The 15,227-nt window shown below is 44.1% G+C and overlaps 1 protein-coding gene across 1 annotated transcript in view; it reads right to left on the bottom strand.

The window, feature by feature from the left end:
* The window catches only part of NRXN3 (neurexin 3), a 1,044,813-nt gene that overhangs the window by 956,483 nt on the left and 73,103 nt on the right, over window positions 1-15,227 (bottom strand). Inside the window, exon 3 of the mRNA XM_075103635.1 lies at window positions 11,143-12,387. Within this exon, the coding sequence (XP_074959736.1) occupies window positions 11,143-11,851 (709 nt within the window). The 5' untranslated portion in view covers window positions 11,852-12,387. The remainder of the gene's footprint in view (window positions 1-11,142; window positions 12,388-15,227) is intronic.

Below are 15,227 nucleotides of genomic sequence, written 5' to 3'. Positions count from 1 at the left end.
GCCAGCTGTTCACAAGAGGAAAGCAAATGGGCTAGTGTAAGGCTAGAAACGAAAACAGATGAAACCTACATTTTGTTTCACTCCCAGACCTGAAAAGTGGCTTAAATTGTTTTAGCCAGCTCTCAAACAACAACATTTTGTCAAGTAACCAAGAAGAAACTTAAGCAATTTCAGCTGTGGAAGAAAACCAGTGGAGACTGTTAAAAATGCCCCAGAATAGTGGGATATAGATTCATAGATTTTTAAGGCCAGAGGGAGCATTAAATAGACCTACAACAGAGCAGTGACCTCCACTGTAATTGGTAGCAGGGCTATAATTAAACACCATTGACAAATGAGGTCTGAAATCACAGCCAATTGTTCTCCCGAGATAGAGGATCCGTTACTTAGTACTGTGGTTTAGCTATCTTTTGCCTCAGGCAAACTGGGAGTTACCATGCTGGCAGTGGTGATGACAGGGAAAACATCCCAGAGCTCAGGAATGGCTGTCATGCCATAGTAATGCAGTTCCCAAGTGATTTTCATAGGCAGAGCCTTGCTCATCCAGCCCAAATCTCAGCTTTGACTGGCTGCATTTCAAAGAACATTTCTTGCACAGAGAGGTACTTGCTATGCTCTTTGGGAATGCCCACTGCCAGTCCTCGGGTCCAGCTACACTGCATACTACTTAGGCTCAATCCAACACACTAAAAAGCTAAAGACCAATCTGCTGACAATCCCAACCTCCCAGATCAGCAGCTCTGGTTCGTTAATATATGCAGCCTTGCTACCCTCACTGTCCCTTTTCAGAGACTGCACTGTTCAATGATACTGGCACATCTGAGAAGTCAAATGGGGAATAACCCACCCAAGTCCTCTCCACCCAAGATCATTCCTTGGGCCCTTCCTTTAGTGGAGCTCTTGACAAACAGCAGTACCTACAGATCTGTCACTTCCAATGAACTGAAATGAAACAGTGCTTCATGCCACTCTTCCCTCCTAGGAGGCTTCAAAGGGCATCGATCTGGCTCATCACCCTACCTGTGCTCCAGGCTCCGTTCGCTGTCTGCGAGCTGGAAATCTGCTCTCTCTGGTCAAGTCTAACCTATACTTACACCTCCTTTTGCCTCCACTTCTGGGCCTAACAGTTCCCACAGTCACAGCACAGTGGGGTTGAGTCCACAGATGTTCATTAGAGCTTTTTAGTCAGTGTGGGAGCATATGCCCCTTCCTTAAAACATTTCAACATTTTTGCAGTATTTTGCAGCTCATCACTAGTAGGTCTGTATTAAGGACAATAATTGCAGTGAGTTAGAAAATAAGCTAAAAATACACGTGCAATCGATATAGAGTACATTTTAAACAAAGTCAGAATCCAGAAATTCTACAAAATAAAAATACATTGCTTTTCCTGCAGACTGTCATCAAAATAGGTATTTTTTTCTAAATATTTTGATTTGAATGAAACCACCATTTCTCACAAGGAAAACATTTCCAAGCTGTCTTATTCTGATGTGTCTTAGCTGGCCAAAATGTTGCTTCACGTGTCTTTTATTTGAGCATACCACAAGACAGGACAGTCAAAAAACAGACTACCTTGCGGATATATTTACATGTAAGATCCAAAGTATAGATAAAGTGTATAGGTATATGGGTCTCTCATCTGTTCAAAACCAGCAGATTTTGGAATTTGTTGTAGATGTGTTCATTGCTGCAGTTGAGACACAGCTGAGCATTTCAGCTTAACTAATGAAGGAAAATAGAAAATTTAGGAGGAGACAGCTAAGCCAGTAACCTAAATTAGAATTTGATCATTGGGGCCTTAATGGCTTTTTTATTTTCAATGAAGAAAAAAAGTCAGACCTCCAACAGCAGAGTGCCCACTAGAGGAACTCTGAAGAAAGAGGATTTTGCCATTTTCTACAGCATCCAATGTTTTCTCAGAGGGTCCTCTACCCAATAATAAACCTGTAGCCATACCACTGTCATCACATGCCTGCCTTTCAAGCTGCTGTGATCGCACAGCTACCAGTACCTGAGCCGGCAAATTTTCAGCTAGATACACCTGTGTGAGTTGCACCTCATCTTTGACATTAATATAAACGTCTCTCTGTACATAAATATACCTCTAGCTCTGGTTATCCTGAGAGATGTAACGGTGCTACTGCTTCACAATGGCAATATATCCAATCCATATTTTTTTTATGTTCATTGATCTCCTGTTATGTTCCTTAAAAGCTGAAGCTATGTGAATAACAAGGACCTACACAGATGTCAGATTACATTAGAGGTCTGGCAGTCATCGTGCAGTATAGTCCCTTTGCTCAGCCCCTGACTCCTACAGCACTGAGTCCCCGGGCAGCTCTCACAGGAGCCACAGAGGAAAGGGCAAAAGACAGAAGAAAAAGTACAGAAATTCTGGCTACTTTCCCAGCTTTTTGTTTTAGGTCGTCCTAGACAAGCAATTTAATCTCCTTTCCTCATCACAAGCCTCACCTTTTTCTTTTTTCCCTTCTTTTTTTAACAGCAATTTATTAAGGAATGATTCCATACACTTCTTCCCCATTAAAAAAAAAATCTCAGGGGAATATAAGCAATATATTTTCAGCCACGTACAGAAAGCAGCTTAAGGAATTTAGCTGAAAACACCACTGAGCTATGAAATTCGCAGATCAACACAAGCCACTCTCACCTCTGCTAGCCATCTCTGCCTCAACTGTGGTTTCTGACCAGCCTCAGTGGGCAAACCTGCCTTTAGCTCCAAGGACTTCTCCTGTATTACCCTAAGGAGAAATGTACTGAGGGGCATTCTGGCCCTGAAAGCCAAGCTGGCAGGATGGAAGCAGCAAGAAAACCCAGAAAATCACACACGTGCCTGTGGAGACACACCAGAGGTTTAGAAAACTCAGTGTCATTTTTCTCAAGTACTAAGGTAACAAACTGAGAAGAAATGAAAATCCACCCAAGAGACTACACAGTCTGAAAAAGGCTTCTGAATAAATGCAGCATCAAAGTTAGGTCTGGGGCCTGCCAGCAGCATTAGAGATTGAAGCCTGGTTTTAACCCACAGCTCAGATTTCTACATCTACCAATGAACTGCTTCTTCTTTTCTGATAAAGGTCTGTGTCAAATACTCAGAGCCAACCCCAGCCCATTACATTCATTCAGGTTACTTTACTAGTCAAATTCCATGAGTAAGAGGAGGAAAATCACACTTCAGAGCAAAATTCTGAGAGCGAAGTACCCCTTTCCTCCTTGGCCTACATTGCAAACTGAGACCAGCTACAAATTCACCTGCTGTATCTAATAAGAAGTTAGAGTTGTGTGACAAGAGTTAACAGGAAAAGAAAGAAGATTTTACCTACCCTTTCAGTGCCTTAGAACCACAAAACACTAGCCAGCTTTGGGCTAATTAAACACACAAAAACAACCCAGTGGGCTTTCTTCTTTGTTTTTTATGCAATGATTCATACAGGAATGGAGGAAGAGCAAACTCTGCCATTCTGCTTTAGTAGCCTTTTATACCCTCTTTGCTTTCCCTGACAGCACAAGGTCAAGGCAAGTCTCCAGCATGGAGGGTGAAAGGGGCAGGTTGGAACCAGCAGCCACAGCAGGGAGAGTGCCAGTGCAGACAGGTAGGCAGAGGTGGGCCACCACACACGGAAAAGCATCTGATCAGTGTCTGAAGTTCATGACAGAGGGCATTTCGGGGAAGTCAGTGAAGCGCACGTAACACATACACAAAAAGAGTTAAAAACCCTCCTTCTCCCATTGCTCCCGTCAGCACCCTGCAGCGCAGCATCTGCTCCGTGTCATCTGACAGGAAAGAGCCTACACTGCTGCTTGAGCTCTGTCTTCACCAGCACAACTGCAGTCTGGCCTGCGAAGGGTCTGTGTATTCATAGCATGACACTGCACAAAGCGGCAGGAAACTGGGAGTTTTCAGTTGCAAAGAAATATAAGGAACGTTCCTCAAAGATGGCCACGTAACAACGAAAGACACCTTAATTTCTAACTGTAAGTCTAGCTGGAAAACTGACAATCAAACCAGGTCATCCTACAGGGTGCTCATGAATTATCATCATTTACCTGTCCTGCTAAGATATTTATACATCTCTATAACCGTCATACAGAAGCATATGGAATTCTTAATACATAAGAGTACACGAAGCCCCTCTGGCTACATATTTCAGATATGGAAACTGAGATGCAGAGGGTAACTAGGTACATATCCCCCGCAAAGAAAGGTCAGTTGATTCAATCTTGACTCCTTTAGAACGCCAGCAGATCACCTCGGGGATGCAGGAAGCCTGTAGCAGAAATGGAAATCAGTCTCTTAGGTGTTAACGCTCTTATGACCGGACTATCCAAGTTCTGCTGTCTTTACATATTATACCTTGGTCTCCTCTCAGATAACAAAGTGAGCAAGTGTACATGCAGGCAGGGCCTGGATAGCTGAAATAGCATGACTGGCAACGCTGTTGGCAACACAGAATGTGAATCCAGTGTACTCAGGTCCCAGCCCCATTTCAGAGCAAACACATTCAAATACAAACCAGTTCTGCTTCGAGTAGTCTGTGACATCCATGGTCCTCCCTACCTCCTCACATCCACTTCTCTCAGCCCTTGGGCTGTTTTGCACCCAGCTGTCAGCTCCTGGACCTGCTCACAGACAGAGAAAGGGCAAATGCTTTGCTCTGCAGGTTAGGTTTACAATGGCAGCGAGCCTGTCTGCAATGAAGGATTGTGGGAGAGCCACACACATACACCCAAAAGTCACATTGCTGTTTCTGGACAGCAATAACATGGCAGTTGCCTTGCTTTCTATAGGGAGAGAAAGAAGCTTTACTATCCATCAAGTTCAAAATGGGTCAGCAAAGGAACAAGAGGTAAAGTGAAATCAGAAGCTGGCCCAGGACAGGTGGCCGCTCTACCATTTCATCACATGGATTACCACCTTCTCCCGCATCCGAGACCACTCAGGGCTGAGGCTGACATGCAGAGGCTCATCTTCTCTTAGTAGTGCCAGAGTTTGCCAGACGGATGTGCTCTTTCTCCGCTTCTTTCCCTGTAGCTTTGTCACGCCATTTCCAGCATCCTCCGGGTAGCTAAAAGGATTATCTCCCTCCATTTTCCACCAAAACTTAACGAAAATTACCCTGTGGCAAATGACCTGCACACCTCCATCCTGGAATAAGGATGAAAGCAAGGCTACAGCACATGCTGTCTTGCATGGAGCTTTATTTACTGCTGATTAACCTCCATGACAGGGTGCCTAGCTCAGCAGAAGCCTGGACAGTAATAATAGATCAACTCTGCCCCCCCCCCCCCCTTTATTTTTTAGGGCAATACCAAAGAAAATAAACCTTCCTTCTGAAATGAAATTATCTCCTGACCATAAGTTGGAAAGATAAATTTTTGGCTCTGCTCACTTTTGTAATTATTATTAGTTACTTTTATTTAAATTGTTATGTAGTGACATGCAGAAACTCCAGTTTAGATCCTAGCTGTGCATGCTTTGGGACAGAGTAGGAGCCAGCGGCCTGGTCTGTGGGCTGATAGAGGAAGCTGGTATCCAGACTCCAGCTAGATTTAGTTCTCCAGAAGCTCACTCAGTCCATTGAAATCTACTTTTTGTGACAGCCAAGGACTGCTGTCTTATACTATCAGGCAGGTAAAATCAAGACAGAACAGCTGCTGTAAACAGCCTCTGTGAACTATGGCTTACTCTTCTACAAAGTAATATTTTCATCCCGTTTCTTCCCCGAGTCCTACCTCCCTCTTGCCTACAAATTGTTCTCACTCTTCACCAGCTCCACCTCACCCCAAATAGCAATCGCCTTTGCTCCCAACCACAATTTACTTCATATCAGCAGAGACGTCCAAGCTTTGCCTAACTGAGGGCTATAACTTGTCTGTTGCCTGAGGGCTGCAGCTGATCTGCAATCAAGCAGAAAAGGATTGTAGCCTCACAGTCATCTACAATACAGAAGAGCGAAACAAGAAGAATATAGCTGTCAGCATGTATTGCAGCTAGAGTGTTTGAATCAATGGCACACTCCATGCAGGGGGCTGGAATCTCCCTGTGGCTCCCCTGCATTAAAAGCAGGGGAGGGTGAGAACCAAATCCAGCCAGGTCTGGAGATGCAGGCAGGCCACACTTAGTGTGGGGAGATGGGTCCTGGGCCGTTTCTGTGAAGGAGTGCATGGAATCTAAGATGAAATTTTGCAGCTTCTGTTCAGTTTTAATATTATTAAGAATTACAAATGGTGCTTAAACTGCACTTTGGAGTCTCTAAAGTCTTTAGAAACGTTAATTAATATCTTAACACATCATCTTTCTCTGGTGCCCATCTGGCAATGTATCAAAAAATTACAACCAGTCTGGAAAAAAGTACTGTTTTCAATAGAACCAGAAGAACTCAATCCAGGAAGAATGAGCAAGAGGAAGAGATGGGGAAAACCAAATTGCTGAAAAACTAAGTCATAAGCAGAGCTCTTAGCAGCTTTCGCCCAATTGCCAGAGCTGGGGTGTAAGTAGTGGCATAAAACAGCACTTCGCCTCTTGCAATATATACTCCACAGCCCCTGAGGACCATAAATTCTAGAGCTTTGTTCTGGTAAGTGAAGATCTGGGACCCTCAAAGTGTGTCCCAGAACTGCCTGCTGTCCTCTAGAACAGCAGAGCACAGGACCAAGGGAGGGCCTGCAGCTGTTTATTGCTGGTGAATTCAACAACAACCAATTTATATTCATCTATCAAGGAATATGCAAGTGGAAGCAAATATTATGGTCATGTTCATTTGTTTCTGATTACAAAATGTATGTAAATGCATATGCAAATTAAGTGTACCCATCAGGCTCATGGCAAAGTGCCAAATTAGCCCTTAGTGTTACAAAGTTTGGGGTGGCTGGCAGGGAGATGCAGTGATTGCAAGTGAGGCTAGGCAGCCCTTTTAGATGCAGCCAAAACTGAGGCTGCTCCGAAGGGGCAGGTGGAGGATAAATCCTGCAGTAACTTGTCACTTTAAACAAAGCTGAGGGGCTACAGAAAAATCTGTTCCTGCTGCAGTTAAAAGTGTGATAATTACAGAGCAACGGGCTCCTCTGTCATTCAGCAGGCAGCATCCCCAGGAAATCTTGCTCTGTAATCAAGGGAAGAGGTGCAATCAGGCCCCTATTCAGGCTTCGTTTAGAAACAGCCCCTGCAGGCAATACAAAGGCTTCAGCATGGTGCTTTGTGAAGCCGGTGATCACATCAACGTCTTGGTTCTGCAACCACAAGCAGAGTTAATGTCATTTCTAAGCACATCTTCTGTTCACCTTCCCTCACAAAGTCCAGAAGGGACCTTCCCTCACAAAGTCCAGAAGGGACCTAGGGAGAGGGGCAAGGTCCTGGGCCAAAATACTCTTGCATATACAACGCTGCACTTACACGGCCCACATTAGTGAACTCACTCTCTACACTGCGATGTTGGAGGAAGACAGAATTTCTTGCAGAGTAAGGAAGACAGCGTGATCCTGAATGAGCAGATATGAACACGCTCATCTGCCTGCTACAGCAGCACTATTTGCAAAATTTGCGTGGGGAAGGCTTTGGATTTCTTTTATTTTTTTTTCCAGTGGCATGAATGTATCTGTGCTGCTCAAATTCTACAGGAACGTCATTCTCTTGGCAGAAGCCTGATCCCACAGAGACTGATGAGGTTTATTAGAGGGGAAGGTGTGTCTGACTTCAGCTTTCTTGTCTAATGCCACCACTGCCCAGAAACATACAAATTAATTGCTACTCAAATCACCCATCCTTTGTACCCTACAGAGCTGTCAGATTCAATGAACCGGTTTACTCCGGCTGCAATAAAAATAGTATCGCGTTTTCTTCAAAACAGCCAAACCTTCCAAAGTGTGCACACATTTGCACTCCCACTGTATACACTCAGACACAGAAACTGTACTTCTCATTGACCAGCAATGACTGGCTCAGCTCCCCATCTGGGCATGTAGCTACCATGACATACACAATCGTGGTAACTCTGGGTGTGTGGTAAGTGCCAAAAGTCTTTCTGCACATTGGGGCACATTCTGGACAGGATCTGCAGTTTTGTCTCAGTATGGAAGCGTTTTTCTCTGCTGAGGTTCACCATAAATGGAACTGCACTTTGCATTACAGTAACCCCTAATACTGTAAATGGACCTCCATTCCGTCATAGTACAGGCTCAGTAGGTTCCACTCTCTATTTATTTCTCTGGCCACAGAATAAATGAGTTTGCTGTGGTTTTACCATGTGCAGACATAGGCATCAGTCAATAGCCAAGTAATGGCCTGGACACTGTCAAGAGAACTCATTATTAAAAAAGTACACGTTGCATTTAGCTGTTCAAATAGAAGTTGTTATTGATTGGATCTCCTCAGGTCCCAGTAAAAGAGCCAACTCTGGTGACAAAAATACGCACACAGACTAGTAAATACTGTAATGGAGTTAAGGATCCCCTCCAAAAGGGAGTTGTTGATATCCAGTCGAAAGAGCATGTCTTTTTCAAAAACAAGACTGGGAAAAAAATAACCACGTTAATTCTGTAAATATCCAGAGGCAGGGTAAGGAAACAAAACAAAAGGGATCAGTTCTGAATACAAACATTTCAATCTCTTGGAAAAAAAGCAAACAAAGAAAATACAAGTTAGTTAACGGCCAATCAAGCCACAGGCTGGAAGAGCCTGCATCCAGTCCTGCCGTTCCTACCATGTCCTACTGTTCATCAGTGGAGGTTCTGCCACACTCACTGAATTGAAGGAGAGTATCTTTGGAGTTTGCTAAGTTTTCCAAAGTCAGATAGAAAGGTAGCTATACTTAACTTGGTTCCTGTTTTGTTTCCTTGACACTTTTCTTTGTCTGCTTATTTCCACTTACTAAACAGCTTTTCCTCTGTTTTTCCCCTTCTTCTCACAATCTGCACAGACACTGTAATATTTTTGGGTGACAGAATTTAATATGCAGAAATCACCACTGCTGCAGCATAAAGGCGGCAGAAAATGAGGCTGATTATAAAATTCTGACATAAACCAAATATACACCAAGAAGTAATACAAGAGAAAACTGAAGAATCAGGCAAGGTAACGTCTGTGGAAATCTATACATTTGCTCAGTTGGAAAAGTTCTCTGCACAGCATCTTATGTGTGAATGAACAGACCACAGCTAAAAGTGAGTTTAAAATGTTTACTAAAAAAGGTACATCATGACAAACGTCTTTGCTCACCCTTAATAGAAGGTTGGGCTGGAAACTGATGAATCACTATAGGAAACAAACAGCAATGGTGACGCATTGCTTCAAAAGGTAACAATAGCGCTGCTTGATCCGTGATGTCTACAACAGAAATATCCCTGGCTTCATTAGAAGATGTATTTCATATCGCTCCACCCACCCAGGAAATGCAGAAATTCCACCACCCCAGCCCTGATTAGAGCTCTCACGATTGCCCCACAGCTACATGGAAGCCTCACTCCCAGTAGTTTCTCAAGACATTCACTGAAAACCATACGCTGTTGATGTCTTGAGTAGCAACCCGTGGAGTCTGGATCCATTAGGCCAGCAGTAGGAAGAGGCTTGTATCTTTATGTTTCAGGGTCCACTTGCCTATGTGGCTCTTGCAATCTTCCATCACCACAACTGGCATTTAGGCATGAGGTGTATTTCTTCTGAAGGTATACGAGGATCAGGCCCTGCAGCCCAGCTACTGAAGTGCTTGGTCACACCCAGCAGCCTCTCCAGCTCCACATAATTCATGGTTCAAGCACAGAAGATAGTTCTGGCTTACTATTGGTTTGGACCTGATCGGTGCGGAGCAAATAGCCAGGAAGAATTCTGATGTTCAGCACTTGATAGACTCACACCTCCTATCTAATATTCACGTACTGTTAGTGTAATATTTGGATATAAAACCAAGTTTTCTGTTATCATTAATGGCACCTTAAAATGAATGCACATATGGATGTCATGTTTATTTTCCAGATCTTCCCTTCCTATACAAACATGTTTGCTTCTCCATCTATGTTTACAGTACAGAGCTGTATTTACACAGTATTTCTGTAGGGCTTTTTGCTTACATATCAGCAGTATAGGGACTTTATTTTCAGCACTTCTCACATTCTACGGACTAAATCCTGGTTAACCTATTTTCATTGCCAAAAGAAGTAAACAAATTCTAGTTGTGATAAGATATTATTGCAAGTATTTCCATGTTGACAAAATTTCAGAGTTTTTTTCCTTGAGATTGAACACTTCTCACGCAGGTTCCATCTTTGGCTTAAGCTCAAATTGTTGTGTTTAAACCCAAATATCATTAAAAAAATGCTGTGATGAGATTCTCAAATTCACACTGGGGTTTCCAGTTGACTTATTTGAGTCTGTTGCACATACAGTGTTAATTACCATCACACTGCTAAAGACCAAGGAAAAAACCCTAAAATACACTTCCTCATGTCGTTTGCATGACTTAAAACTTCTGAACTCAAATTTTAAGAGAGTACATGAAGCAATGTAGAAACACTCGAATCCCTCTTCCTTTTGCAATACCAAGTAAGATCGTTCAGCATGTCCCAAAGCAATTTAATCAAGGGTGCTAAAACAATCAAGGTGCCATTCAGCAATTCTTATGCAAGCAATTGAGGGCGAGCATGGGGCTTCCACAGACTAGCAACAGCTAACATCAAAGATGGCCTAACTTTTGCAATGTCCTGTCAATCAGTTATGTTAGCCATAGATACATGGCTTTTGTTTACCAACACTTCACTCAGTTTTCAGGGACACAGGGCAGTAGAATTCACCCAGATAGCCAAGATAACTTCTTACTGTTGCTTTTACCAACATCAACATAGGGTACTTCTGAATTTACCAATTTCTGTTCTCTACCCTTGTAATAAGTTGCTGATGAAAATCTGCCTATGCTACAAATGCAGCATCCTTTCAGAAAGGCGCTTTTGCAATTGCTCATGCTCTCTATCTACTCCCCTTTCACTACTTCCAGCTCGAAAAAGAATGGTGGAATTTTAATTCCTCTGATAGCCACCAGAAGGGATAAGAGCTAAGTCATAGCCCTGCTAAGTGACAAATTAACTCTTGGGATTATATAAAGATCCATGGGAAGCAGGGAAGTATGTTCTTACCTTCAGAACACAGCTTGCCAGCATATCCAGTGGCTGAGCAGTCACAGTGTGGCTCACCATCGAGAAGGAAGCAAGTGCCACCATTTTCACAGGGGTTTTCTGCACAAAGCCCTTCCATTTCCAATTGGACCCCTTGGCTTCCCAGGAGCTGTGGCTCAGAGTTGCCGTACTTCAGATCCAGGATAAATCCTTGAAACGGAGGCTCGCCCAGAACACCATCAAGGGTCAAGGCAGCAGGACGGATGTCCAGTGGGACTCCACCAACAAAAAGGTCACTGACGATATTCATATACTGGCGTTGTGGACGCACCTCGCCTGGTTTGGCTTCACCGTCCAGCACGAGCACCGTCCGAAGGTGATTGCGGCTGACCATCAGGAAGTGCCAGTTGCTGTCATTGACCTGCTTGTCTGTGATAACTGTAGTCTCCGCACAGTCCACACTGAACTGGAGCTGGACGCGCCCATCAACAAGGGACAGACAGAGGAAATCACAGACACCACCATCATCAAAGTAGAGGAGCAGCCCAGCAGAGACATTCGTCTTGAACTGGAAGCTGAGTTCGCTCCTGGTGCTGGCATCCCAGCGGAGGTAGCGGGCCCACTGGTTGGGGATGCCCATGAACTCCAGACCCAGACAGAGACCCAGCAAGGAGCTCAGCAGCAAGCTCACCTTCAAGGTTAAGTACGCAGAGTGCAGAGTGAAGCCCATTCTTTCAAGAATCTGCTCTTCCCTACGAGAAAAACAAAAGCCACGCTACTGGGAGGAGAACCCCAGCACTCAACACCAAATGTTAAATCCAACCGGAAGAGGAGGAGAGCACAGAGAGTGACAGGGAGAGAGGGAGAGTAAAAGGGAAGTGAGATAGTGAGTGCACGTGGCCAAGAGGAAATGTCTCCTCCCCAGGAAAAGATCTCAATTATCCTTTAGGATCCAGAGGCTTCTATCTCAGAAGTCCAGGATGTACAAAGTGACTTCTCCAGCCAGCGTACTTTTGTGAAGGGCAAAATAACCCACAAAGGTGACACTGGTTGTTCCAGTGAGGAAGGAAAGGTGGAGCTGAAGCCCAAGCCTCAAATTCCTAGAAGTGATGACAATATTGGCAGAGGTGGCAGTAAGATGAAGGAGAGGATGAATTCATAAAGCACGTGATCCTCAAGAAAGCAAAAATAAAGTCAATCTTCATGATGTACTGGTGGCTACCAAGCCCGTAATTCACTGCTTGGCACTCATGGAGCTTGCAGGACCTGTGGGGTCAAGAGAAGAAAAGAAAGGAAAAGTTAGTCCTACTACTCACCATATCATTACTGTGAAGCTTGTTAACACCTTGTGCAGTAACTCATTTACATTTCTTGATGCTCTGGCCACTTCTTCATGCCTGCAGTTAGCTATACAGTCCTCCAAAGCAGCAAGGACATCTATGTCCTCAAAATCAAGAGGACCAAATAGAGAACGCACCAAGTGATCTGCACACACCACAATGCTGAGCAACATAAAAACACACAAAATTATTTAACTCCTTTGACGGATGTAATCTCATTAACTGACAGAAATGGTGCTGAAGCTTCCCCAGTAACAATTACCTCGCAATGAAAATGCTTGGGGCAAAGACCAGAGTTCCTTAGAGTTTAAAAGCTGATACAGGGCAAGAGAAGACATTATCCAAACTTCCCATTCCACTGCTTTCATTATGCTTCATAGCACACAAAGCAAGCATTAGAGAAAACAAGCCTGCTGTCAGCCTGCCATACAATAACTACTTTTACTTTACATGTCTTGCACACTTCAGAGACTCTAACAGGGACCTTTGCAACCTGGAAACATGTGCTATGCAAATTATATACGGCAACCTGCAGCTTAGATGATAGGAAACTTGTAGTTTAGATGGTAAGAACTGCCTAAGCACTTAACCACTTACCCTGGTCTAGTGGTTTAGCAAAAAGGCCATATTCACCCCTAGCTAACAGTAAGCAATTCCAACTGCCTTCAGTGAGCAAGAGTTACACCTGTTAACACTGGGATTTAATTCACTTCTGCCTGTTTGCGTGTGGGTGACCGTATGCCTGGGGCAGCAGGATGTTTTAAGATGACAAGTAAAGACAGCACAAAGCTTGGCTTATTCTTTGAAAATCCTGCTTAAAAAGAAGGTAAGTTTTCCATTAACAGAGGTGCTTGTTCACAGAGATGGGTTGGGCATGAGAACAGCTTTGGGAATGGCTAACATTAGCACAGATGCAAAGCAGGAAAGGAGGTGCTGAGAATCAAGGCCTTCCACATCCCAGAAGCCAACATTAACACAGATTTCAAAATTTGGATCACAAATATTGTGAGACAGTATTTGCTTGGGAAGAGTGTTCTGTGCTGTGGACAATGAGATTTCCTGGGGTTGCTGTTGCTCCCAGCAGATGCCTTTCAACCCCATCACCCACCTTGCTCCGAATGAGGAGGCCCACAGACACTGCAGAAACAGACAGTGCAGAAAAGTTTCTCTTTGGTGAGGGCAGAGGTTGAGCTGGAGGAGAATCACTAGGCAACAAAGGGGAGAGCTCATACAGTCACCAACTCTGACCTACCTGCCACAGGAACCTGCAGAAGCCGTAAGTCTCCAGAGCTCTCAGGCTGGCAAATTTAGCCAGCACAAAAACCAAGCCACTTAGTAAACAAAAGGGACCAATTCAAAGAAAACCCGCAAGTTGGAGATAAACGTGAGCTTTCAGTGCCCAGTGGAAATCAGGCCTGTTCCCTGCAGCTGCCCAAGTGGAGCATGTTAGCTAAACTGCTATAAACACAAAATCAAATCAAAACCAGAGGGAAGATAATTCCTTTTAATTGTTAGATAATTCCTTTTAATTGTTAACAGCTTGGCTCAGGAGAATGGAAGGAGGGAAAAGGAGGTGTTAGGAGAGGTGTAAAATGAAAAAAGCTACAGATCCAAATGCTCAAATCGTCTGTCTTCCCAACAATCACGATGTTGGCTCAGTTCATGGGGGTTTTGGGAGGCTTTGAAAATCAACTGGAAAAAAAAAATTATGTGGCTCTTGTCCATTTACCTTTCTCCTCTGTTCTCCCTAGTGGCTCCACTAAAATAGCCCATGATTTATGGAGAAGGACAATAGAGTAAGAGGGAGGTAAGAGAGAAAGTGATGACCCAAGCCTGGAATTATTGATGAGATGGGAATAGGAATATAATAATGTGTGTAAATTAGCCAGTGATGTGCTCCCAGCAGCTCACAGTTCCCTGGAACATTTGCCACCACTGTCGCAAAATTCACTGCTCTATCAAACAGCTCTGAGGTCAGCCTGAGCTGGGGAGGGAGGAAAGCCCAGCGTGGCACCAAGCACCCACAGAGACCCCAGTGCAGAGGGGCTCTCGCCACAGCTTTCAATTCTCCTGGGCAGGGTAGGTTGTACCACCTGCATCAGAAGTAACCCTCAACCTCACTACTCTTCTCTCTCTGTTTTAGAAGACTAACTCTTCAAGAGCCAGTGAAAGATGCTGTAAATCACAGCAGCAGGTGTGAACACTCTATAGATAACCACAGATGAGATGCATAATGAGATGCATATGTCCATGAACAGCCCAAACGCCTGCCCAAAAACCCTACTAATCTCTCCCAATGCGAGGCTACTCAAACCCGATTTTACACACACAAAGAAATCTCAGTCTCCATGGGTTGCTTTAATCCCTGAAATATTTCAAAGGCACAGTAAAAGGAGACTGCTACCTCCGTGGTAGATGTTACAGATTTCTCTAACATTGATACATGTTCATTAGGAGAGGACAAAGGCCACAGTTAACAAAGGAAGCCAGGCAGAAATGGTTAAGCAGGAATAGCACTGTCAACTGAGGGAAGCCAAGACAATCCCTTTCTAGTTGTTTTGGAAGAAGGCAGTGCCAGTTCTGTTTCAGAAGAGGAAGACACAAAACCCACAAAATATAGGTGTCACTTCTGGGTGCTTCATTGCCTTTTAGACACTGCAGCTCAGGTTTTGGGAAGGCTGCCTGCACCCAGCCACTAGCAGGCTGGGGCCATCTGAGGCTCCTCCAGAGTTCTGTCAGCACCTGTCAGTCCTGATCCACGGTGCT

This window comes from Phalacrocorax aristotelis, chromosome 9 (genome assembly GCF_949628215.1).
Source record: "Phalacrocorax aristotelis chromosome 9, bGulAri2.1, whole genome shotgun sequence".
Classification (NCBI taxonomy): Eukaryota; Metazoa; Chordata; class Aves; order Suliformes; family Phalacrocoracidae; genus Phalacrocorax; species Phalacrocorax aristotelis.
The sequence above is the reverse complement of the archived record's forward strand: the minus strand, read 5'-3'. Positions and strand labels throughout refer to the sequence as shown.